Source organism: Camellia sinensis, chromosome 3, assembly GCF_055761805.1.
Source record: "Camellia sinensis isolate YWXY chromosome 3, ASM5576180v1, whole genome shotgun sequence".
NCBI classification, from domain to species: domain Eukaryota; kingdom Viridiplantae; phylum Streptophyta; class Magnoliopsida; order Ericales; family Theaceae; genus Camellia; species Camellia sinensis.
The window spans coordinates 36089523-36116743 of NC_138963.1; the positions used below are offsets into that span (position 1 = coordinate 36089523).

The window sequence follows — 27221 nt, forward strand, 5'->3', positions numbered from 1 at the left end:
TAGTCAGACAACCTAAATTCCCGTCTTGGCTTGTTTTTCACCCGTTTAACAAATGACGTCATTTTCAACCCAGTACTTGTTGCAACAATTGTGTCTTCCCAACCAGCTTGTACGCCAATGATAGTTGCGCCAACATTTACAGTTCCACAACACACTAACTATGCATTACAGGGATTGCAACTACCTTCCACACCTGCCACAGTCAAACGCACATACCCATTGGCACAGTCAACCGTCAAATCTTCAACCCCAGCTTCGTCTTCAACAAATTTTAATGCGGGGATCCCAATATCTTTGGTTTGACCTGCAGGACATGTAGACTACTACTCACTTTCGCCATTCGTCATGTTGCCAGAACCACTCATTTTCCCCGATCGACTGTTACTCGGTGTTCGCTAATTAGATCCATCATTCGCAACACATCGTGTTACCTCGTGCACCTTGCAATCATCAAGATTATCCTTCAAATTGGTTAATTTCGACTCTAATCAATCAACCAGCGTACTAAGTTGTGCAATTTCAGCATCCTTCTCGACAATAACACTATTAAAGTCTACAAACAAATTAGCAACATGCCTCCCAAGCAGTTTCTCCATCATTTCGACACGATATTCCATTTCATGTACCCGTGCGTCTTTATTCTTAATTTCACTCTCCAACTCAGTGATTCTGACTTTAGCAGTTCTCAACTCATCATTCACCCCCGTTAGTTCTGTACCAATGGCTTCACCATCCGATGTACTGGACAGGTCTAAAAGATCCGAGAACAATACCGGCCACACTTCTCCACCTGCCAACATCTTCCCATCCACTTTTTCCTTACTGGTCGGTGTACCAGTATTGTTATTCTCATAATCATCATTACAAGAATTTTCACTTTTGGCGACTAAATTTTGGTCGCCAAAAGTTAATTTTTAGTCACTGAATGGTTTTGGCAACTAAATTATTTGGTCACAAAAGTAGGTGCCAAAAAATTGTCGGTAAAGGTAATTAGCGACTAAAATTATTTTAGTTGCCAAATGTATACAATTCCCGAATAAAATTTTAGTTGCTAAAAGGTTGGACATTAAATTAAATTAAACCCTTTTTGGCGACCAAACTTTTAGTCGCCTAAAGTCTCACCTTTTTAGCTACTAAAAATTTAGTCGTCAAAAGTCCCCATCTTTGGCTACTAAATGTTTAGTCGACAAAGAGTTCCTCTTTTGGCTACTAAATATTTGGTTGCCGAAAGTTCTACATTTTCGGCTACTAAAATTTTAGTCGGCAAAAGTGTTTTTATAATTTAGTTTTTTGTTTTTAGCTACAAAATATTTTAGTCGCCAAATGTTTGATTTTCTTTTGGCTACTAAACTTTTAGTCGCCAAATGTCTATTTTTTTTTTTTTTAGCTACTAAACTTTTAGTCGCTAAATGTCTTCTTTTTTTTCGCTACAAAACTTTTAGTCGCCAAATGTCTTTTTTTTTTTTTGGCTACAAAACTTTTAGTCACCAAATGTTTTTTCCCAATTTTTTTTTAGCTACTAATTGTTTAGTCGCCAAAAACATGATATTATGTTTTATCGCAAAATTATAATTTCTCCACAACCTGTCTATATCAATGCAACATGTAATACGTATATAAACAAAATGATACATACTATCAATCATTCTACAATCTGCATCCATATACCAAAAATAAATAACATTAAATATCAAAGTCCATACAAATCAACTATTGTTGAAACTAAACTAACAATTCCATACAAAATATATCACACAAAAATCAAAGCCCTCCGCATACAAAAAATTCATTTATTACCAAGCGAAATTACCATTTAGCATGGTACAAATTACCATCGTAATCTGTACCACATCAAAAGGTGATATAAGTACCACGACAAAAGTTTTCTATGGACCATGACAAAACGTCCTATATGTACACCGACAAATGGTATATATGTACCACGACAGAAGGTGATCTATGTACCATGACAGTCATTATCTGTTGATTGTCAAAAGTTTTATGTATCAGTAATAATGAACTACACAAAAGCTGAGGACGACAAAAGTATTATATTAGTTCTACACAAAAGTGAAAATTCTTCTCCATACACCAATATGGATTATCCACAAGTCCACGAAACAAAGCCATCTACAAAGAAAAATAAAAAACAAAACATTAGAATTGGTTACAAAATATCAATTCAGTCAGCCACATGGAATATGTTCTAACATGCATTTAAGGTAGAACAATCGAAAAACGTCTTCTTGGAAATAAAAGAAAGTATATATATATATATATCATGCAATATTTATTCCAACCAACTGCACAAACAATGTAATATGTAATTTCTTCGTCCTATAAATATATAAAGGCAATTATTAGAATATGTAGATGTTATTTTAATAAAGTTGTTTCTTTTTTAACTAAGTGTTGCAAGTTTTTCGACTATTTGTAAGGCATATTTGGGGGCTGTTATGAATTTTCGCTCTCGAAAAGCCCTTTTTTCAAGTAAGTTTAGGGCGTATTTGGATCTAACTCCCAACCTACGGGTCTGAATTACATTTCATTAGATCTCACAAGTCCTATTTGTCATGGCAAAGCTATTCGTGTGAGCCACACGGTCGTTTGGGGGCTGTTTTGAATTTTTGCCCCCAAAACGCCTTTTTTCGGCTAAGTTTAAGGCGTATTCGGATCTAACTCCCAACCTACAGGTCTGGATTACATTCCGTCAGTTGTCACAAGTCCTATTTGTCATGGGGGAACTGTCTATGTGAGCCACATAGTGGTTTGAGGGCTGTTTTGAATTTTCGCCCTTGAAACGCCCTTTTTCGACTAAGTTTAGGGCGTATTCGGCTCTAACTCCCAACCTACGAGTCCGAATTACGTTTCGTCAATTATCACAAGTCCTATTTGTTATGAGGGAACTGTCCGTATAAGCCACACAGTGGTTTGGGGGCTGTTTTGAATTTTTTTCCCCGAAACGCCCTTTTTTGACTAAGTTTAGGGCGTATTCGGCTCTAACTCCCAACCTACGGGTCTGAATTACGTTCCGTCAGTTCTCACAAGTCTTATTTTTCATGGTGAAGCTATCTGTGTGAGCTACACGGTCGTTCAGGGGATGTTTTGAATTTTTGCCCTTGAAATGCCCTTTTTCGACTAAGTTTAGGGCGTATTCGGCTCTAACTCTCTACCTACGAGTCTGAATTACGTTCCGTCAGTTGTTACAAGTCTTATTTGTCATGGGAAAGCTGTCTATGAGAGTCACATGATCGTTCGGGGGCTATTTTGAATTTTTGCCCCTGAAACGCCCTTTTTCGACTAAGTTTAGGACGTATTTGGCTTTAACTCCCAACCTACGGGTCCAAATTGCATTCCGTCATTTGTCACAAGTCTTATTTGTCCTGGGGAAACTGTCTGTGTGAGCCACACGTTGGTTCGGGGGTTGTTTTTAATTTTCGCCCCTGAAATGCCCTTTTTCGAGTAAGTTTAAGGCGTATTCGGCTCTAACTCCCAACCTACGCGTCCGGATTACATTCCGTCAGTTGTCACGAGTCCTATTTGTCATGGGGAAGCTTCCCGTGAGAGTGACACGGTCGTTCAGGGGCTGCATTCGGCTCTAACTCTCTACCTACGGGTCCGAATTATGTTTCGTCAGTTATTTTTTATGGGGAAACTGTTCGTGAGAGTCACACGGTCGTTTAGGGGCTGTTTTGAATTTTTGCCCCCGAAATGCCCTTTTTTGACTAAGTTTAGGGCGTATTCGGCTCTAACTCCCAACCTATGAGTTCGGATTACATTCCATCAGTTGTCACAAGTCCTATTTGTCATGGGGAAGCTATCTGTGAGAGTCACAATGTTGTTCGGGGGCTGTTTTCAATTTTCGCCCTCGGAAAGTTCTTTTTCGAGTAAGTTTAGGGCGTATTTGGTTGTAACTCTCTACCTACAGGTCTGAATTACATTCTATCAGTTGTCACAAGTCCTATTTGTCATGGGGAAGCTATCCGTGAGAGTCACATGGTCATTCAGGGGCTGTTTTGAATTTTTTTCCAGAGATATGCTCTTTTCATTTTTTAGTTTTTGGTGATAATATATAATCATAATGATAAGCTTTGATTTAACAATCAACTATGTGCCTTAGTTGGTTGGATGGCATTACTGTCTTCCTTACACCCTATACACCATATGGACTTTACCTATCTAGTTTTAAATTTTGGAAGAAAAAATTTAGAGGTCAATTCAATTTGAATTCATTGGATAGTCAATGTCTAGTCAAATACATTTCTCTGAACTTAAGAATTACTGAAAAACAGAGATGCAATTTTTTATTCCATCAAGTACATTTCTATGCTAACCTAAGATCATAACTGTGTGGAGAAACAATGTGTAGCTTATGTTGCTATAATATTAATTTTAATTTTGGTTTTTGAGCCCTTTTTTTTAATTAGTTTATCAAGATTTAGTTTCCGAATGTTTTCTTGGAGAGTTTTGTAACTTTTCTAACTATACTCCCTAAACATTGAATTGTATTAACTGTTTACAAACTTATCTAGCTGTATAGAAAATTTAGGTACAATATATGTAACTGTTGAAGAGGAATGATGAAAGTACACATTACACAGTTGACTAGATTGTTTGCTACTTTCTGTAAGTTCATTACAATACAGATGCAATGACGTAACGGCTCAATGCTAGAAATTACAAATGTAATGGCTCAACTGTTACTTGAGTGCAACAACATTACTCATAGTCTTCACTAAGATTTTTCATTTCTTCTTTTCTGTGTAACAAATTATAGGACTTAAAAACCAAAATTAACATCCAACAATTCCTGGACAATAAGCCCCATCTGACAGATCAAAATTTCAGCCTATTGACAAAATGAAAAATAAAATAAAAAATGCAAATAACAACTCTAATGAGATTAGTCTATCTCTAAAAGATCAGTGATAGAAGCATTCAAGGTCAAAATCGCATAACGGGTACTATGATAGGCCCTCTTTACCTACAGATATTTTAATTCTTCAATTGCATGATCTTAGCTTGCCCTCATGCTTAACAACAAGGAGATAGTATTTAAATTTAGATTTTTTTATTTTTTTATTTTAGATAACACCCAAGAAATTGATTGTCAAAACAATGTCAATGCCAAAAGTTAAGAAGACTTACAAGACCATTATGTTTGTGGGTGCGAAAAAAATGAAGCAAAGGCTCCAAACTTTCTTTATTACAGAACATGATTGAAGACAGGTGACGATTGAGAAATTGAACCCCATTGCCAATGGAAGATGACTGAGTTGGTCTAGGAAATGTTGTATTGAATGGCTCAAAATCAAGTTCCAGCACAAAATTTTCATTGTACCTAGACCAGGTTCCAAATTCTAGATTCCAATTAAACTTGTGATGAATTAAATAAATATGCAAAGGGGTAGATTAATAATCATTAAACAATTTCAAGGGAGGTTCCTTACTCTCCATCCACAAGTTCTTCTTTGGAGCGAAGATATTCTGGAACACTTAATTATTCCACACTCAGTTCATATACATTGACACGAACATATTCCCAAACACTAGGTCTTGGACGAATTGCTATTGCCACAAATGGGGGTAGAACTATAGCTTCTTGCAATTGTGATGTATTAATCAAGTGTGCAAGAAAAAAGAATCTGAACAAAATATAAACAGAAAAAGAATTCATTTATTGTGCAATTGTTCTAAAAGGCTTCCAAAGAATATGATTGTGAAACTAGAAGCATAATGCAGTTGGTACACAAAATCAGCACCAAAAATAGAAATAAGATTATTTATTGGAAAGTAAAATGCTGACATTTAAACAAGCATGGGCTTATTTTCTATGTGCATTAACAGACTCAGTTTATGCTACTAAACAAATCATCTTCTCATGCTAAATATTAAATAAGAGATGTTAATTTCACTGGAGATCATCTACATAACTGGATTTTTTGTGGATGATGTTTGCCAATGTCAAGAGAAGACTCATCTATTACATGGAAGGGAACCATTTATTAAGAGAAACCCTATTTCATTTATCATTTTTCAAATTGCATGGATCTTTCCCAAATAACATGGCTCCCTATCCTTGACATTCAGTTGCATGAAATAAAAATCAAAACAAATTGAAGAAACTAGAAAAGACTAAGATATAAAACAAGTCTCTAAGCTTCAGAACAATTTATTAAAACAAAAAGTGAAGTAATTTGGGTTTCTTATATATATGTACACACACAAATATGGTCGATGGCCTTGTGGCCTAGTGACATCACCCTAACAATTCCACAGCGGAGATTGGGGATTCAAGTTCGGTAGGGGCATGGGTGTTTGGATGGATTTGGGAGGGGCAGGGCATTAAGGGGTATTTGGGAGAATGCACCAATTAAAGAAAAAAACATACAAATTATATATACACATGCATTATACGAGCAAGAAATAATCTTCTCGTATAATCTTGTTGATCAAATCTGCGTTCCTCCAAACATCGTCGCTTTACTCCCTGAAAACACAAACGTGAGCTAGCCGGCGGGTGTGTACCGGATATCTCTACGATGCCTAAGTTAGCAAAATAGACAAATAGACAAAAGCTCTGTGTATTCAGGAATCAAAATTGTGTTACCTCTCCATAGGTGATGTTATGAGCTTTTATAGGTTCCATGTGGCATAATCCTAGTAGGACTCTTATTCCTCCATGTAGAGTCCTCCTATGAATCACACTCCTAAAGGATAATGTTTATCCTTCAACACCCCCATCACTGCTTAAACCAAATGAGATAGTTTTACCCCGGTTGGATGGCAGTACGATCGAGCTAACCTGGCTCAGATCTTCCCTTCAGTGCCTGTACCCTGGTTACGCATACTCCAACCGGGCTATTAACTTTTGACCGAGCTAACTGAGCTTCGTGCTCCAATGCACAACGCCAAGCTAGCTAGGCTCTCGTTCAGTTGTACCTCGGTTTCTTCCGTAAAGACCGTGCTATCCTATGGCAAGCTTGGACCGAGCTAATCAATGAGCAAGGTCCTCAGGAAAGCCAAAAATACCTCGGCTCAGCATGGTATGACCGAGCTAACTGTTGCCACTCTGACCGTGGTGACCGAGCTGACTACAAAGCTCCTTTGGACTGGGCTAATTACAAGGCTTTTCCTACTGTGGCCCCCAGAACGGCCCATTAGCCAGCTAGGCCCAATTTACATAAAAATTGCCCTCTCAATTGCCCCTTAATTCCATCTGCGTAGCATGATAGGGATTACCTGTTACCAGCTGAGCTAAAAAGGCTTTAGCCTTCCAACCGAGCTAAATTCACACCGTGCTACCAATTTGTCCAGTCAAAACGTCTCTTCAGTCTCTAACTGAATCGATTTCCATTCCAAAGACACGTGGCAGACTCTAATTAGCCCAATGCCGCTGTCACGCCACCCTCGTACCTCGCGACTTTTGAATAGTCCCACCAAACACCAAAAACCCCTTTTCTTCAGATCACAATACCTTTGTTCATCTTCTCTTTCTCTCTCTACCCTCTGAGTTTTTATTTTGCTTCAATACTGCTTCTAAAAAAGCTCGTATTCTTTGCTAAGATTGCTCCCGTCTTCAGTCCCCCCATCTTGAACTAGTAAGTAACTCAAATCGGTTTCCTGTTTGCTGATATCGTCCATGTTTACATAGCATGCTTAGTTGTATGTTTTTCAAAACATATGTTCCATTTTTTCTTAGCCTTGTGTTTTCTGAAGAAAAAACCATGTAATGTGACCACTGTATAAATGATTAATCTGAACTATTTCCCCTTTGCTCCAAAATCTCACATCAATCGAACTAGGATACTGTTTGTGTTAGGTGTAAGCTTAGCGAAACGAAACAACCGAACTAAAACTCGTAGTAACAATAATCCTGAGTACCCTTCGCTATACTTTTAGCTGGACTAACGAACTGCCTTAGGTTCGTGCAATACCGTGCTAGAAAGCCTTACCCACTGACCGAGCTCAGACTTGGGGCTAAACCAGTTTCCTTAGTCCAAACCGAACTAAGAATGCTGCCCCAAAGGCTTAACCGGTCTAAAGCCCTTTGCTCAAACCAAGCTAAGAATGGATAGCAGCCCACGTAGCCGTGCTAGGACTTCATTTATCTTGCCTTTGTTTCTTTTAGCACGGTCCAATCGATCTGTGCTTAACACCTTTCTTTTTTACTTTGCAGACTCTGACTAGGTTGCCCAAGCACTCCTTTGAGCACTCAACCGAGCTACTCAGCGTCAATTCTCGACCGAGCTAATACTTAAGCTAATTTATTCATAATTTAATAGCAAATAGGTAAATATAGGTTTTTAGTAAACTCGCGTCAATTCTCGACCGAGCTAATACTTAAGCTAATTTATTCATAATTTAATAGCAAATAGGTAAATATAGGTTTTTAGTAAACTCACCAGGGGCCATGGCCGAGTTTCGAAGGGACTACAATATCCCTGATGATGTCCATCTTACCTTGGCCAACCTAGACACCATACCCTGGGAAAACCCTAGCTTCGTTCCCTTTACCCATCTTTTCATTGTAGAAACCAGACTAAGATTCTTTGTACAGCCCCTTCTTTGTGAGTTCCTCAGACAAACCAACCTTTGCCCTACCCAACTTTCCACAAATTCATACCGCATAATAAATGGCATCGCCGAGCTAAACCGCCGGGCTGGCCTTAACCTCGGTTTAGCCGAGCTCTTCCACCAATATTCCATAGGATCGGCAGAAGATGGCTGGGTTTATTATTTAAGAATAAGGCACCGGTGTGAAAAGATAATAAAAAATACCACGGATAAAGATGTGAATGATGATGATTTCTTCTGGGTATCTTGGAACTTTGAGGACCAACAAGCCCAAATCCCGGGCGATAGAATAAATTGGAACAAGGGTGTAGCCAGTAGGATTACCTCGGCTTAATTCCATGCTTTTCTTTACTTCGATTTTCTTATCTTGAACCGTACTAACTGTAGTCTCCTTCCTTCATGCAGATTTGAACTTTCTCAAGTCCCAGTGCAGCTACCCCAACCTAAACACACTTCGCGTCGCGCTCCGATACCCAAACAGGAGCTGGGCCGAGCTACTAAATTTTGAACCGACCTACCGATATAGTAGCCGTAGGAAGACCAGGGTGACCGATTTCCTCTTAGAGCCATCCCCAGAACCTGATCCTTCCCTTCCACAAATCAACTTGATCCCATTGACTGCGGAGCAAGAGATGGCCAAGAAAAGAGCAATAAGGGCCCTTCTAACCGAAACAAACCAGGCCGAGGTACCACCAGCCAGCCAACCTCAAGAGACCGTGGTAGCCCCTCCACGACCGAGCCGCGCTTCCTTGATGAAGACGACACCGTGTTTCCGCAATCCACACCGCCCAGCCCACAACCGGAGCATTCTGAACGAGCTAGCTCTTCCAAGTGGGTGTCTAGGGTTACCTACAAGAACCGCGCTATCATTGACTCCGACTCAGTGGTCGCGGAAAAAGACCATATGCTGGCCTTTAATCTGGCTAAGAGCGTCTGCCTTCCAGCCAATATGGATCACCACAATCATCTTACCGAGCTGAAGGCCATTCGCTCGGCTTCCAAATCAATAGTGTTGGTAAGTTCTCTTTTTTTTTCTTCAAATTTCAACATCTTTGCACTCGGTTTATCTTAAAATTGTTTCTCTCCTTTTGCAGGCCCTGTAGAAGAACCATGTTGCTCATAAGCGCGTGTTAGAGCTTCGAAAGACCACAAGGGAGGCCATGGTAGAGGCCAATACTAAAACGGCCGAGCCAAAAGAATCCCAACAGAAGATGGCCGAGCTACAAGCCGAAGTAGCTCGACTTACCGACCTGGTCAATTTAGCTGAAGTAGATAAGAAAAAGGCTGCGGCCATGGTAAAAGAAAAATATTTGCGCGAGCTGGCCAAGCTTGAAGGCAAGAAGAATGCAGAGATAGCTGAGCTAGAGAAGAAGGTTGAGGGCGCGGAAGACCGTGGTTACAAGGAGGGGGAGGCCACTTACATCCAGCAATGTGAAGCTGCAAAAGATCTTTTCTTCAAGTGTGGGTGGATGGCAGCTGTGGCGCAGCTCGGTCATAGCTCAGAGACCGAGGTCTTCAACCCTCCTCCTTATTTCATACCGAGCTCTATGGCGGAGTACGCTGCCGCCATTCAGCAAAAGTTTCTGGAAGAGGAGGATGAAGATGCTGCTCCAGAAGACAACACCCAGCCCGATCGCGCAGTCTATCTCCCTAACTCCTGTGGTCTCTATCCCTCTTTTGCTTGCTGTGTCTGATGCAGTGCCTCCAACCGAGCTGAACCAAGAGGTGCGTGCAACAACCGAGCTACCTCTGGGTGAAGACTGGGTTGTTTTGGATGCTGATTTAGATGACCTATTTGCTTGATTATGTGCTTTTCTTTTCTTTAGGTGCTAACTTTAGACGTTTTTGTAACCGGGCTATGGGCCCATCTCTTGTACTTTGACTTTGCATTTATTAATGAAATCATCTTTTGTTTTAATTGTTTGTTCGGTTTCTTTCCATGCTTGTATTTACCTTCCAAATATAATTTGAGTGAAGTAAATTCTCTAGCCGAGATATTTATCTCGGTCTTAACTTTGCAATCTAACTGGCCGTACCTACCAATCTCTTCAGCCTAGATCCTTATCTCGGCTGAAGAACAATAAGTGTTGGTTTTTCTAGCCAACCTCTTCAGCCTCGATTCTTATCTCGGTTGAAGAACAATAAGTATTGATTTTTCTAGCCAACCTTTTCAACTTAGATCTTTATCTCGGTTGAAGAACAATAAGTGTTGGTTTTTCCAGCCAACCTCTTCAGCCGAGATCCTTGTCTCGGTTGAAGAACAATAAGTGTTGGTTTTTTCAGCCAACCTCTTCAGCCTAGATCCTAATCTTAGCTGAAGAGAGCTCAAAAGTTGGTTTTTCCTGCCAACTCTGAGTGAAGTGTTTGGTTATTCCTGCCAAACGTCCTGCAGCCTGGATCCTTATCCTGGGCTTAGGAGGGGTGTTTGTTTTTCCAGCCAACCTCTAAGTTGGTTATTCTTGCCAACCTAGAGTAAAGTGTTTGGTTATTCCGACCAAACGTCCTACAGCATGAATCCTTATCCTGGGCTTAGGAGGGGTGTTAGTTTTTCTAGCCAACCTCTAAGTTGGTTATTCCTGCCAAACGTCCTGCAACCTGGATCCTTATCCTGGGCTTAGGAGGGGTGTTGGTTTTTCCAGCCAACCTTTAAGTTGGTTATTCCTCCCAACCTAGAGTAAAGTGTTTGGTTATTCCGACCAAACGTCCTGCAGCTTGGATCCTTATCCTGGGCTTAGGCGGGGTGTTGGATTTTCCAGCCAACCTCTAAGTTGGTTATTCTTGCCAACCTAGAGTAAAGTGTTTGGTTATTCCGACCAAACATCCTGCAGCCTGGATCCTTATCCTGGGCTTAGGAGGGGTGTTGGTTTTTCTAGCCAACCTCTAAGTTGGTTATTCCTGCCAATCTAGAGTAAAGTGTTTGGTTATTCCGACCAAACATCCTGTAACCTGGATCTTTATCCTGGGCTTAAGGGGGTGTTGGTTATTCCAGCTAACTTCTTCAGTACTGATCCTAATCTTAGCTGAAAAGAGTGCAAAGTTGGTTATTCCAGCCAACTATGCTTTCAGTGCGCCTAACACACTAAAACAATCTTTTACAGAAGGAAACAACTATACTGAAAAGAAACTACTTGTTTTATTGAGAAAGAAAAAACTACAAATACTTGAAAGAAAAACTAAAAATAAAATAGTTTGAGATTGACAGTGTTCCATGGCCTGGGAAAGGCTTTGCTGTCTTCATCTTCCAAATGGTATGCCCATTTTCCTGCTAATCCAACCACCTTGTAAAGTCCTTCCCAATTAGGCCCTAACTTTCCATCTCCGGGTACCAAGGTGTTGCCCATCACTTTGCGCAGTACCCAATCTCCGATTTTGAATTGTCTTGGATGTACTGTTTTGTGGACAACTCTTGCTGGTATGAGACAATGTGAACTAGTGCTCTTTCTCTTCTTTCTTCCGCAAGGTCGAGTTCTAAGGCTATGGCTTACCCATTTAAGTCTGGATCGAAATTCTCGCTTCTAATTGTGGGGAGGCCGACTTCCAGTAGGATTAGTACCTCCATGCCATAGGTCAAGGAAAAAGGAGTTTCTCCAGTTGATTGCCGAGGTGTGGTACGGTAAGCCCATAAAAGATGAGGAAACTCATCCGCCCACTTTTCTTTTGCTTTCTCTAGTCTTTTGTTTAATCCATCCAAGATGACTTTGTTGGATGCTTCCGCCTGGCCATTTGCTTGGGGGTATGCCGGTGTAGAATTGTAGAATTCTATCTTGTATTCCTCACAAAAGCCTCTAAAAATTTTGCCGTCGAACTGAGTGCCGTTGTCTGATATTAGAGCCTTGGATATGCCAAACCGAGTAATGATATTCTGCCAGACGAACTTCTTCACATCTTTCTCCTTTATTGATGCTAGTGCTTCTGCCTCCACCCACTTTGTGAAGTAGTCTGTTGTTGCTAGAAAGAACTTCCTGTTGCCAGGCGCTGTTGGAAGTGGTCCTACTATGTCCAAGCCCCACATTGCGAAGGGCCATGGGCTAGTTAAAGGTAGAAGCTCTCTGGATGGCTGATGTATTTGGTGTGCAAACTTCTGACATTTCTCGCACTTCTTGACATACTTCTCCGAATTTGCTTGCATGTAAAGCCACCAATATCCCTGCGAAATTGCTCTGTAAGCCAATGATCTCCCCCCTTGGTGGCTTCCGCATACACCTTCGTGAATCTCAAGCATAAATGCTTCGACCTTGCTGGGATGGACACACTTCAGGTAAGGTCCTATGAAGGATTTCTTGTACAAGGCCATTGATGGAGAGAGCCAAAATCGCTGTGACTTTACTCTTATCTTGTTGGCCTTCTTCTGCTCTTCGGGTAAAATGCCATCTTTTAGGAACACTATGATGGGATCCATCCATGAAGGGCCTAGTTTGGCGCAACATACTTCTTCTACTTTAGATTTTTCAATGATTGGTCTGGGTAGGAAGTCGATCAGCAGTGGATGTGGGATGGATGTATCTACCATTGAAACAAAGCCTGCTAGTTCGTCTGTTCTGCTGTTTTCTTCTCTGCCAATCTGTTCTATCCGCTCAACTTCAAACTTCGTGATCTCTTTTCTGACTAACTCTTGGCACTTAGCCATCCTTTTATCATTTGCTTCGTAGTCGCCTGAAATTTGGTTTACCACCAACTGTGAGTCACTGTAAACCATTAGCTGATGGCCTTCATGTAGAGTGTTGATTTTAGTCTTGCTAAAAGCGCTTCATACTCCGCTTCGTTGTTTGATGCTGGGAAGCCAGGGTTGACTGCTTGTTCCACTACTAGGCCATCTGGTGAGATGAGGACTATGCTGAGTCCTGCTCCATGCCTGTTGGATGCTCCATCCACAAAGAGCTTCCATATCTCTCCAACGAATAGCTTCCAGCAGGTAGAGGGATTGGATGATGCCTTGGGGTCCTGAGTGTTGCTGGTGTTTTCTTCAAAGTCCACACTTACTGTTTGTCCCTCGCTATCTGATTGTACCAAGTCTTTATTTGTTGATGGGTCTTTGCCTGGTGCAGCATGGTTTGTTTCTCCCTCCCTTTGTTCACTCTGGTCTGTCCTGGGAGGTAACTGGGTATCCTGTATTAGGGGTTGCGTTATTCCGGCGCCACTTTCCATCCCTATTTCGGTTGTACCCGTTAAGTCAACTGGGCAGACGTGATAACTTGCTGGTATGAATTCTGCGACAAAGTCTGCCAAAGCTTGGGCTTTTATCACGGTTCTGGGTTGAAATTTGATGTCAAACTGCCCCAACTCTATTGCCCACTTCAAGATTCGCCCAGAAATGTTCGCCCTCTCGAACAAAGCTTTTAATGGAAAAGCTGTGAGGACGATTATGGTGTGGGCGTGAAAGTAGTGCGACAACTTCCTTGAGGCCATCATCAAGGCTAAGGCCAGTTTTTCCAATGGTAAGTACTTGGTTTCTGCACCCAGCAATGTCTTGCTGACATAAAAGATGGGCAGATGTTGGATTCCTTCCGCTCGGACCAACACTGCGCTAATTGCGTGCTGTGAAACTGCCAGGTACAAAAATAGTTCTTCTCCAGGTATTGGGGTCACTAGCAGCGGTGGAGAAAACATGTATTCCTTTAAAGTTTCTAGGGCGCGGTCGCATTCTTCATCCTGCTCAAACTTGGCCTTTAATGCTTGAAAAAATGGTCGACATCTGTCTGACGACCGACTTATGAACCGGTTTAGCGCGGCTGCAATACTAGTGAGATGTTGTACTTCTTTTACTGAGTTGGGCCTCTCTAGATCCTGAATTGTTTTGATCTGAGAAGGGTCTGCCTCTATACCTCGGTTGGTCACCAGGAAACCTAGGAACTTGCCTGATCCTATGCAGAACGCACACTTAGATGCATTAAGGTGCAACTTGTGCTTCTTTAGGATCTGAAACATCTCACCTAGGTCCCTGAGATGGTCGTTCTTATCCTTGTTTTTTACTACCATATCACCGATGTAAACCTCCATTGTTCTACCTAACAATGGTTTGAACATCTTGGTGATCATCCGCTGGAATGTTGCCTCTGTGTTTTTTAGGCCAAAGGGCATGACCTTGTAGCAATACAGTCCTCTTGGCGTTGTAAAGGATGTGATCTCCTGGTCTGGTTCATACATAGCGATCTGATGGTAACCTCTATATGCATCAAGAAAGCTAAGTCGATCGTGTCCTGCCATTAGGTCTACCAGTTTGTCTATCCGTGGCAGGGGAAAGCTGTCTTTTGGGCATGCCTTGTTGACTGTTTTGTAGTCCACGCAGACACGCCATTTTCCATTCTTCTTTGCACCACTACTGTGTTGGATATCCACTTGGGATAGTGCACTTCCCTGATAGCTTTTGTCTCTAGAAGGTTTTCCAAAAACGGCGCCAATTGTACGAGCAAGAAATAATCTTCTCGTATAATCCTGTTGATCAAATCTGCGCTCCTCCAAACGTCGTCGCTTTACTCCCTGAAAACACAAACATGAGCTAGCCGGCGGGTGTGTGCCAGATACCTCTCCGATGCCTAAGTCAGTAAAATAGACAGATAGACAAAAGCTCTGTGTATTCGGGAATCAAAATTGTGTTACCTCTCCATAGATGATGTTATGAGCTTTTATAGGTTCCGCGTGGCATAACCCTAGTAGGACTTTTATTCCTCCATGCAGAGTCCTCCTAGGAATCACACTCCTAAAGGATAATGCTTATCCTTCAACACCCCCCTCACTGCTTAAACCAAGTGAGATAGTTTTACCCCGGTTGGATGGCAGTACGACCGAGCTAACCTAGCTCAGATCTTCCCTTCAGTGCCTGCACTATGGTTACGCATACTCCAACTGGGCTATTAACTTCTGACCGAGCTGACTGAGCTTCGTGCTCCAATGTGCAACGCCAAGCTAGCTCGGCTCTCGTTCAGTTGTACCTCGGTTTCTTCCGTAGAGACCGTGCTATCCTATGACAAGCTTGGACCGAGCTAATCAATGAGCAAGGTCCTCAAGAAAGCCAAAAATACCTTGGCTCAGCATGGTATGACCGAGCTAACTGTTGCCACTCTGACCGTGGTGACTGAGCTGACTGCCCAGCTCATTTGGACCAGGCTAACTACAAGGCTTTTCATACTGTGGCCCACAGAACGGCCCATTACTCAGCTAAGCCCAATTTACATATAAATTATCCTCTCATGCATATACATGTGTAGACACAGCCATAAAGACAAAATTAGTTGATGATGTGACAAAAGGCAACATTATTGTGTAATGCTATAAACACAGAAAAATTTCACAGAATTGACAATGAATGTAATACTACAAATACTGCATTTTTTGCATTTTTTGGAAAAAAAAAAATATATATATATATATATATTCGTGTTTTTTTCGCATTATAGTTGCTAGAAACAATTATTAAACTGGAATACCAACAATAAATATCGATTTAATTTTTTTTTTTTTTAGTAATTCCATTTCCATGAGTCCTTCAAATGGTCCTGTTAGGTTGTAACCTTTACAGTTAGTGCCGCATTTACCTGTGCAAACTTCAGAATTTGGCTAAAAGGACTCTCTTTGAGCTCCTTCATGACTCCATCTTCTCCAACAACATTCTCGAACTCATCAATCAGCTGATGATGTTGCAATATCCCCTTTTCCCTTAGCAACATACCTTCCAAAATCACAAAAAATTAAAACCCAATTCCCAAATTAAAAACACACACACACACACACACACACACACACACACACTCATAAAAAAAAACCCCCCTCATCTCAAGGCAATTGTTTTTTGTTTTTTTTATAACTCAATATCCGAGCCAATTAATCTAGGGCCAAGGTATTAGGAAATAATTATCCAAAAAGCTTAAGGTATTAGAAATAAATCCAACAATATATATATCAAGTTCATACTTTTCCTTATGTGTAACTTCGTTGCACATGGAGAGACGAATAGACTAAAAAAACAAGATGCACAATGAGAAGTAAAATAGAGTACACAATGCATGAAGACAAATAAAATAAAGTGTATAATGAGAAAGATACTAGAACAACAAGACAGGAATAGACCATAAAACTTTTCAGTTCACACCATTTTGTCTTTTGAGTATCAACTAAACAAAAATCCATTATTCGTATATTAACTACTGAATTCGAACCATGAATTTTTGTTAACAATTGACAAAATAATGTGAACTAAGCAACACACACACACACAGACAAAAAGAAGAAGAAGAAGAAGAAGAAGAAGAAAAAAAAAAAGAAAGAAAGAAAGAAAGAAAAGAAAAGAAAAAAAAAAAAAGACTAGTGTGCAAAGAGAAGCTCATAGAAGTAGAGCTCTATTCCCAAAAGTTTTAAGTTAGTAGACTCAACAACCAACAATGTATGGCAAGCAAACAGCAAACCATGCAAGAAAGAGAGAGAGAGAGAGAGAGAGAGAGAGAGAAAGAGAGATGAACCTAAAGAAGCCCATTCTAATATGAAAGCCCATTATTCCTTCATTCTAGTTTAAATCATACGTACAAAATTTAATTGGTTGAGCTATTCATTTCAAAGGAATTCTGAAGTAATATGATTTGACAAATCATGAACACTTCCCTCCATATAAAGCACACTTAAAAATACCCTGTTCTATCCATGAGTAAATTTTTAGTTGCCTATATGTTTCTAGACATCCTATTCTATCCATGAGTCATACCATTTATCACTGGAACCCAACTCAAAAATGGCAGAGACTTTCCAAATTGTTGAGCCCACCACTCAGCACCTGAAAAAGAGACGAAATTAATATTATAGTGAAATACAACTAAAAGAATAAAAACCTAATCAATGAATGAGTTTTTTTAAAACCTATTAATTGGTTAAAATATTTATGTCTATAATGAGTGCCTTAAATATGTAATAGGGCTACTTATCAATGTATATATATATACAAAAGGGTCATACAAACTATAGCTGTAAAGAAATGGACCACATATACTAGCATCAGACCTCCATAGGCCCATTTATTATAGGCAGAATAAGGGTATTGATGAAATAGCTAACAACGAGAAAAATATTAATAACAATAAAATAACTGGCTTCCCATTGAAAGAAATCAATAAACTAAAAGAAAAATGTTAAGATCATAAGTTGAATCAAAAGCAACAGCGTCAATGCCAGAAAGCAAATTTTCCATCATCAAATACTAGAACAATCTAAATGGGTTCCTTCAAATACTAGAACAATCTAAATGGGTTCCATTGAAGGAATTGAAATTTAGGCCTTCAGAACATAACTACTAAACCAAATCATTTATAGCCCCCTGAAGAGGCAATGCACACAATACATTACCTTGTTCATGCTGTAAACATGTTCACCTTTTCATGTATTAAGGAATCATTTGAAAACTGACAATTAGACAAAATCCATATTCCTTTGCAATTCCTTTAGAAATGGAGGGGTAACAAAATGACTTCTATGCAAGCATGAATCATCAAAGTTTGTGATAAGCCAAAATGTAATGAAATAGTATTAGTTGGACCACTTACTACTCCCATGTTGCACAATAAAATAGAACTATTGAAATCACCCAAAACTAACAACTAATATTACTAACTCGTGTCTACCTGTGTCAATATATATATATATATATATCCTAAGTGCGCCTTTAATAATACTGGTATACAATAAATACAAGAACATAAATATCATTTTAAATTAAGGGTTATTCATTCCAAATTGTTAAAATTAAAAAATAGGAATTCATCTCCTAATCTTCTAATTTTCCCTAATTTTCACTAATTTTCCCTTCTTTCTTTCTTTTTTTTTTTTTTTTTTTTTTTTTTGGTATTGGTCAATAGCAAGATTGAACCCTTTGTTTGAGAATTTTTGCATGTACTTCATATATTGGTTACATAGCTCCCCAACTGAATGGTTCAATTATAGCTTTGGAATATACAATTCTCATATGGTGCACTTCATTGAATTTATAGTAAATACAATAAAGAAAAATATATAGAAAACATAATGTAAGCAATTGATTGTAAGCAACTCACCAAAATTAAAACCTAATGTGGTAATAAGGGCCTTATTGCATATCACAATTGAAATTGACGAAACCACTGATAGACTCAGCGCGCCAACGGTCCTGAGCTGAATCTTCTTGCTCTCAATCATCTTCTCTCTTTTTTTTCTCCAATCACAACACCTTTATTTCAATCTAGCAACAATGCATAAAAAAAAAAAAAATTAAAAAAAAAACCTAAATTTCATAACAAATGAAAAAAAGAAAATTACAAAAGAAAATCTGAATTAAATTACAAAAAACATCATAACTTATTCTAGATATGCTTGAGAAGAGCACGGATTCGAAAGTGAAACGAACTCAATTTTTCAAATTAAAACCAGACAATGAAAAAAAAACAAATTAAAATCAGTTCATTTTAGCCATTAATTCAAAGTACTAGATCTGATCCCTAAATGAATGAATATATGGAGAGATTGGAGTGACTTACAGTTTGAGCTTGATCAACAAAAGGAGAAAAAATCAAGGGCTTGTGATTGTGTGTTTATGTATATCTTCAGAGCCAGTGTAACCACCGAACTACAAATATATATATATATATATATATATATTGTCTATATAGAAATAGTACGTATCAAATCACCATTCGGAAGCAATATTTTAAGGTAAATCAGATCTCAGAAGAGCAGAGTACAGAGAGAGAAAGGCGAAGAGCCTGACTAGCATTTAACAGAACTTCAAAATATATCCCATAATCAAATCGGAATCGTACTCTCCATTTTATTTATTGTATGGAACAATGGAGCATAATACAGATCATGAGTCATAATGTACACAATGATCGAATTTACCACTTGGAGCAACAAAAGTGTGGAATTAAACACAACTTGGAGCTCATAGCTGCTTCAAATGTAGAAAAAAAGTAAAGCCCTAAAATGATTTTATCAAAATCCTACAACATCAAAAATAAAATCAAACCCTAGATCCGCGATGGTGAGGGAAGGGGGAGAGAGAAAGAAAGAGAGGGATAGAGAGAGAAAAGCCTGAATGTGGTTGAGAGGGGAGAGTCGCGATGGTGACCGACGGTAGCGAGAGTCACAATGGTTAGCAGCGGTGGCTGTTAGCAAGGATAGTGAGTCTGTGAGAAGAGGGAGAGCAAGTGACTGTATTGATGGAGAGATAAAAAAGGGAAAAGAGAGAGAGAGAGAGAGAGAGAGAAGAAAAAAACCCATGTTCGAAAATATTGAGAAGAACTACGCGCCAACATTTAACACTAAAATTTTATATACATTTAGCGACTAAACTTGTTTTTTTGTCGCTAAAGGCTAATTTACAATGACTAATTTATTTAGTAGCCAAACATTTAATTAGCAGCGACTAATATTTTAGTCGCCAAAAGTAACCATTTTGACGACTAAAGGTATTTTAGTCACCGAAAAGAAATATTCAGTGACCAATTTTTTTGTCACCAAAGATAAAAGTAAAATTTATACTTTTTATTTAGTGACTAAATTATTTTAGTAGGCAAAAATTACCTTACAGTGACTAAAATTTTTTTAGTCACCGAAAATGAATATTTGCCGATCAAAACTTTGGTCACCAAAGTTTAATAGCAAACATTATGCTAACCTTTTGGCGACTAACTTTATTTTAGTAGCCAAAAACTGGTATATCACGACTAACAAAAATTTTAGTAGCCTAAAACATGATCTAATGCCGACTAAAACAATTTTTAGTCGCCTATTGTCACATATTTAGCGACTAACGTTTTTTAGTCGCCAATAATTAAGATACAACTACTAAAAAAAAAATTAGTAGCTAAAAACCATATTCAACAGCGACCAATGTAATTTTTATTTGCCTATTCTACAACTTTTGGTGACTAAAAAAAGTTTATTCGCCAAATTTAGTAGCCAAAAGTGTAAATTATTGTAGTGCATGTACCACTTTCTTTTCGATGAGACCACCATTCGGTGCATCAGGCTGCCAACAATTGAAGCTTGGCTCCACACTGCCCACATCATTCATCTCAACAACAACCCCATGACCATCGCACGCGTTAACTGGATCCACATCCATCGTAATTCGACCATCTTGTCTTGTTTCATTCGCAACAGCAGCTAGTTTCAGAATATGACACTTAGTAATTGTCCCGACAAGTTTACCACAGTGAACCTAGAAAAAATCCAAAATAACACACACATAAACATCACGGTATGCAAACCAAAAAAAAAAATTGCAACGCTTTTATTCCATACCTCAATGGAAACTTCTGCCGAAAAATTTATCCCTTTTAATTTCCCCACAACTGCGCCAATGTTCCATCGACAAAACCTTGGTGTCACATTAGGCCTTTCCGGGGTGATGATGGTTGAATGTTTAGAAATGAGAAACTGAAATGAAGATATCAAACAAACCATTAAATAAGCCCATAACAATGTATGTCTATTTTTTTTTTAATGATGTATGTGTTCGGCAAATTGGTTATTGTACGTACTAGCAACGCTATGACACAACCAGTCACCCTCTCTGGCCTATTGTGCATATCATTTAGCGAACCAATCAGCGTGTTCCGAATCGTTGCAATCCAGTTGTACTGTCTTAACGTATCTAGTTTGACAATCACACAAACAAAGGCCCACCTTATATGCTCGCCAGTGGTTGCGAAAAATAACTTCGCACAAATGTAAAGACACACTAGTTTTGCCACGTCTTCTTCGTCACGTTTTGTACGACCACATATTGCTTCGGTCAGCAAATCCTTTATAACTTTCGAAGATATCCGGCTAACATTTGCGCAACGTCTTTGCATGAAATCAGAAGCCCTTTACCACCATGTGCCAAATCCAACTTCTCCTTCCCACATTGTACCCCAAATATCAACATGATGTCGTTGTTCCGCAATGGTAGCTTAGCTCCACCAATGTGGAACTTCTCATCTTCGAGGTTCTAAGTTTGAATAATTCGACAGACTGTGGCATCACACTTCTTAAACGATTTCGGATCAAGCTCGTTCACCCGAATAGAATCAATCATCACCCAAAATGGGGTTTTCTATAATTGTTTAATATGCCCGTCACGTAATTCCAATTCAAGCACTGTGTTAATCACCCTTGATATGTTGGATTAGTACATTAACCTCGATGGATCCACATCAACTTTCATAACAGAACCACTGGCCCCTTTTTGTTTCTTGAATGGCAGTTTGGATTGTCTTTTCATGGCCAACCTGGTCGACGTTTCCGGTGACCTTGTGCCAATGTTCCGTTTTCCATTTCGATTGCCACTAGTACCTGAAACATGGGTTACACGCAAATTGTCAGGGAAAAACTAAAACCAACAACAACACACGCAAAACATCATGCATAACATTATTACAGCATACCGGGGAAATCAAACCCCAGCAATTAACACCACCACGTGTTCCATCATCAAAAGAAACACCAAATTAACTCATACTTTCACGCACCATGTCATAACAAATACGTAAAATAGGAACATACCATTAATGCGTCACACCAACATAGTCTACACCTTCTAATCCATACCACACCACGTTGACCCATTACATGCAACACCATAAAAAACATGACATTTTCACTTTCCAACACACTAAATTAACTATTTTCAAGTACATAAGATACAAATCCAACGCACCATACATATGCATTCTTGCCACACCAAACAACATTACACTAATGCTAACAAATTATGTTAACTCATCCAAAAGCCATACACATGTGTGATTAATACATTGAGATTTCAACGCTGTCTCAGTCATGCGTCGTATTCCACTATCTATCAGACTGACATTAATTGATTCCCCCAATTGGCATACCTTCGGCCAATCAAACTCGCGACTCACACAACACCTAATGCCACCACGTATAATGTCCAAATGTGACTATGCCAGCTCCAATAAACAACACCATGCACTTGACAACGTACCATATCATCACATCATGACGAATTTGCACACACACAAAAAAAACCCCAAACAAACTGAACCCTATCTCAAATATGCAAGTGCACCAGTCACACATTACCTGAACACCATTACTATTGCATTCAATGTAAAAAAAAAACACAAACACCATATACAAAACCCCACAAATACAGGACAATATGAACCACCAACAAAATAGCAAAACCATCTTCCCCCACCCACCCCCAACAAAAAATGGCATGACATCCTGGACCACAAAATATCATTACCATCACACTTACATTTACCAGACTAACATTAACACACTAGAAAGCAACAAATTAGCAACAAATTCCTAACCCACAACATGCCAACAACATTAACAACCTAACATATGCAACAAGCATGCATTTCACAAAATCATCCATATCAGCAATGCTATATCAAATCCACAATAATATGAGGTTCGTAAGATATCACACACATCACACTTCTGACAAATATCAACCAGACCAATACAAACGAAATCAAGAGTTCATGTATATAAACGATTAACGTACCTGGTGCCATTATTGCCAAACACAGTCACTTCCGCCGGAGTATGAAGGTTTTCCGATCGCCGCACAAAAACACAACAGTGTCACAGTCACCCAAGCCACCGGTGTCGATGTATCAATAGGGTAGCGGTTGCATATTTGCTAGGTTTTAGGGTAAAATGCAAATTCATATTCTAGTGTCCCAATCCACAAGGATTCCACGTTGCCAATTACGAATCTTGATCTGCCCTACCCAACATTATGCCATTAACATCAGCGTACTGTTAAAATTTCCATACACGTCTCTTCGATTCCGATTTGTTTGGAGGGAAAAGAAACATTAACACAGTAAGGGTTTTGGGCATCTTAGTCAATTCCACATTGTGGTATTCCACATTTACCCTTACTACAATGTGCCAAACAAAGTGGAACACGGGTTATTTTGTCATCAACATTAGATTGAGACTTATTGGATCATAAGATAAAAGATAGGACCAACTGGATCATAAGATAAGGATTTGGGATTTATTGGTGCATCTCCCATAAAAAAAATAAGAAATTAATTTAATAATGTAACATGTTCAATTTATTATGTTTGTCACCTAAAAAATAAATAATTTATTTTTAAAAATATAATTTTTATTCATTTTAAATTAACATTAATAAATTATACAGACTACAATTATGAATCATTTAAAAAAAATTGAAATAATATAGATAAAAAAATTACAAAATAAATAATTTGAACCATTAAAGATTTTCAAGTTGGACAGTGGCAACAGGGAAGCCAGACTCTAAAAAAATTCACAAAAATATTCTGCCAGTGACAACTTTTAAGATTAGCAATTCTTTCAAGGAGCTTTTTCTTGGTTTTCACTTTTGAAGATGGGTTTGTCCATGGAACAACGAAAGTTCCCTCCAAAAGGGATTACAGAGCTCCTTTGGAACGTGAAGATCGTCTAGAGGCTAACACATTTATATTACCCACATCCCTAACAATTTGTTTCTCTTCCTTTGAAGCCTCTTCATTCGGAATATCTGTTGAGGTTACTCACTTCTAAAGAGAAACAATTCGCATTAAGCACGCTCTTAAGATCGGCACAAAAAGAAACCTCCACATTGGCTACACAAGTATTGAAAATATCAAATGCATTCGATGAAGATGAAGGAGGTGAAAAAGCAAAGTTACCCATAGCATTAACGACGTCCTTACCTTTTTTCTTTTTCACTTCAATCCATTCACTTGGCTTGCCTTCCTCCTTCATCTCGACCACTTCTTTGGCCTTCCACTCTTGTTTAAGTTTACTAGATGCTTGAGTTATTGGTTTACATGGACACAAACTTGTAGCATGACCAAATATTTTGCATTCTCCACACACTTGGGGTTTCCAAGGAACTTCTACTTTGATTTCGAACGGTTCTCCATATATTAAGTTTACAACAAATGAGGCTGGAATCTCTTTAGTAGCTTCTATCTCAATACAAATCCTAGCAAATGTTAACCGGCTATGGTTTTGGGTAAATTCATCAAGGTACAATGGATTACCGATAAAACTTGTTATGTAACTCAATCCCTTCTCAGTCCACAGTTCAAGCAGTATATTGAAAAATTTTACCATATCAGCACACTTGAAAAGACATTTTTAGTAAGGGTCATATTGGGGTGTCATTTCTTAATAACAATCAATTTGCTCCCAATATAATAAGGCCCCTCATTAATAATGGACTTTAAAACTTCTTCATTTTTCATCTTGAATACAAAGTACCCATTATCTATGGTTATAACCTCTTCAAGATTTTCCTCACACAACTTGTAAGCCCAAGTCTTCACTTGGAAGAAACACAATTTTCTATCAATAAAATAACCTACAAGAGCATGTTCCCATTGCTTAAACCCAATTTTAGAGATTTCCAATGGGATTTGAAGTTGATCATTCTCATAACCCACCGAGTATCTGTTGAGACTTTTAACTACTTTCTTCATAGCAATCTCAAATTTAAATAAACTGTTAGGTTTTTATTATTGGCAATCCCATTTGACAAAACTCCTTTCAGTTGTAATTTTATTCGCTCTTGTATGTCAGTGAGGATATGAGTTTTAGATGCGAATCCAACCCGAATTGTGCCTTGCAGAGAAGTTTGTGATGTTAATACTTTCAAGATTGCCACTTCGCTGATTATGACGGGGATTGAGCTGCCCGGTCAGCTCGTGGGAGTCCAAGGGGCAGCGCCCCGGCGGGGTCGAGGGGCAGCGCCACGGCAGGGTCGAGGGGCAGCGCCACGGCAGGGTCGAGGGGCAGCGCCCCTGAAGCAAAATGCAAAATTGCATTTGAAGTTGCCTGTCCGCCCTTGCTCGCTCGAGCGAAGGCTGCGTCTGTGTAAAAACCTGAAAGAGATGAATGTACACTCGAGCGAAGGGTGCGTGGCTCGAGTGAATCCACTTATGGAAAACACGCGTTTTTGGTTCCTCGCTCGAGCGAGTCCCAGATTTCTATAAGTATTTGTTGCAGTCCAAAACTAGGATTACTTTTCCAGATCTTCTTCTTGGATATTAAGGTTTATATCTGAGGATATTTTGCTATTTTTCTTTGATGTTTTGATTGAGTATTCAACTCATGGTTTAAAGAGTATACATCAAAGGATTATTTGTTTGTTCTACACAAAAGAGAGAGTTGTTCTTCGGTGGTTTCTGAAGAATTCAAGCCTGAAGCTTTGGTAGATTCTGGAGTGGCTCATTGTCAAGACAATTCCGAGGTGAAGACGGGGTTGGAAGAGGCACATAGGGGTTGGTTCAATTCGGGCGTGGATTCGCCAGGTAATTGAGAGTATACCTGTATAATTCCTTTATGTCTTCTTAGTGGATTGTTTTGTGGCTGTTGCCCGTGGTTTTTTTTATCACAGTTAGAGGTGCTCCAATTCTGGTTTTTCTACGTTAAAATCGTTGAGTCAATTTGTCTTGATTATTTGATTGGGATTGTTATATACTGCTTAAAATTGATACATAATCACAAATCAACATCTAGGGGATTTCTAGATTTTTCATAAACCACTCCAGGGCTTAAAGATAACATTAACATTATGGGAAGAAGACTTACCTAACCCATTGGAACTATGGCTTTGGACCATTTCTGCTTCAATCTGATCGGATAAGTCCAAAACACCCGTCAACCCCTCCACACATGACATCTGAATCTGATCATGCCCTTTTGTCTCATTGCAGTCTTGCACATTTGTGGCTTTCGTTGCTGTCTCAATATCCCCCATTAGTTTAGGTATGGTTGTTTTGCCCAGGTATTGTTCATAGATAGCCATGTTAAACATTAGAACCTACCATGGCATTGTAAGCTTCGGGGGAATCACAATAAGTCTCTTCAATGTCAAAATCATCATGTTCAAACTCAAGTTCTAATTGCCTTTACATATAGTCTATGTTATTCTGGTTTTATCATTAACTTGATCTGAACTATTATGGCGCAATTTCTTTTTCACCAAGCTAGATTGGAATTCTTTAAGTGAGATTTTGGATGAGCTACCTCTCTTATTTCTTAATTTCTTATCCATTTTCAGCAATCAAATTGGGGAAAATGAAGAGGAATAAAAATGGAAAGATTTGAAACCTATAACATGATAGGTTGCAGCTCACTCTCTGCCTTTGCAAATCGTCGATCGGTGAATCGCTGGACAAAATCACTGGAGATCGCGAACGCTAGAGGTGCGAGTGATATGAGGAGGCTGTACGGTGTCGGATAAGATGATGGTGCCCGTGATTCATGTTTGTCTGCTTCGCTCTTCTTCTGTCGTTCTCTATTCGGCACTGTTAATCGCTCTTCATTGCCCCTTTCTAGCTATCTACATGCTACCTCTTTCTCTGTCTAAAGCTATCCATTTCTCTCTCTCTCTTTGACTTCACGGGTTAAAATTAACAAATTAAAACATTATAAAACAAAATAACACAAAATGTATTATTCAAGGACAAAAAAAAATATAATTAACCATATACATTACCCTCTTAAAAATAATTATTAATAGACACTTGGCATCACAAAAAAAATTAATTAATTAATTAAGTGTATGCATATCTAACCTTTTTCAGTCTATATTTAGAGCATGAATTTAAGTAGGAACTCAAGAAAAAAAAAAAAAAAAAAAGAATGTGAATCAAATATAATCATATTTTAAATAT

At 38.9% G+C, this 27221-nt stretch overlaps 1 protein-coding gene across 8 annotated transcripts; it reads right to left on the bottom strand.

Moving 5' to 3' along the window:
* Positions 1-1776: 1776 nt before the first annotated feature.
* LOC114267073 (uncharacterized) lies at positions 1777-27221 on the bottom strand. 8 transcript variants are annotated; one of them, XR_014363749.1, is made up of 10 exons: positions 23063-27221; positions 21075-21870; positions 20836-20970; positions 20522-20752; positions 18609-18772; positions 17270-17338; positions 16110-16243; positions 5451-5645; positions 5149-5341; positions 1777-2130 (listed from the first exon to the last, which is right to left on the bottom strand). XR_014363749.1 is itself a non-coding variant. In XM_028208061.2 (8 exons), exons 5-8 carry the CDS (start codon positions 18727-18729, stop codon positions 2050-2052), a joined length of 405 nt encoding a protein of 134 aa, XP_028063862.2. In that variant the 5' UTR covers positions 18730-18772; positions 20522-20752; positions 20836-20970; positions 21075-21870; positions 23063-27221; the 3' UTR covers positions 1777-2049. The 8 variants fall into 8 exon arrangements, 3 of the variants coding, with proteins under 3 accessions (XP_028063862.2, XP_028063863.2, XP_082775640.1); XR_014363750.1 differs by having other exon boundaries at positions 5149-5360; XM_028208061.2 differs by lacking the exons at positions 5149-5341; positions 5451-5645.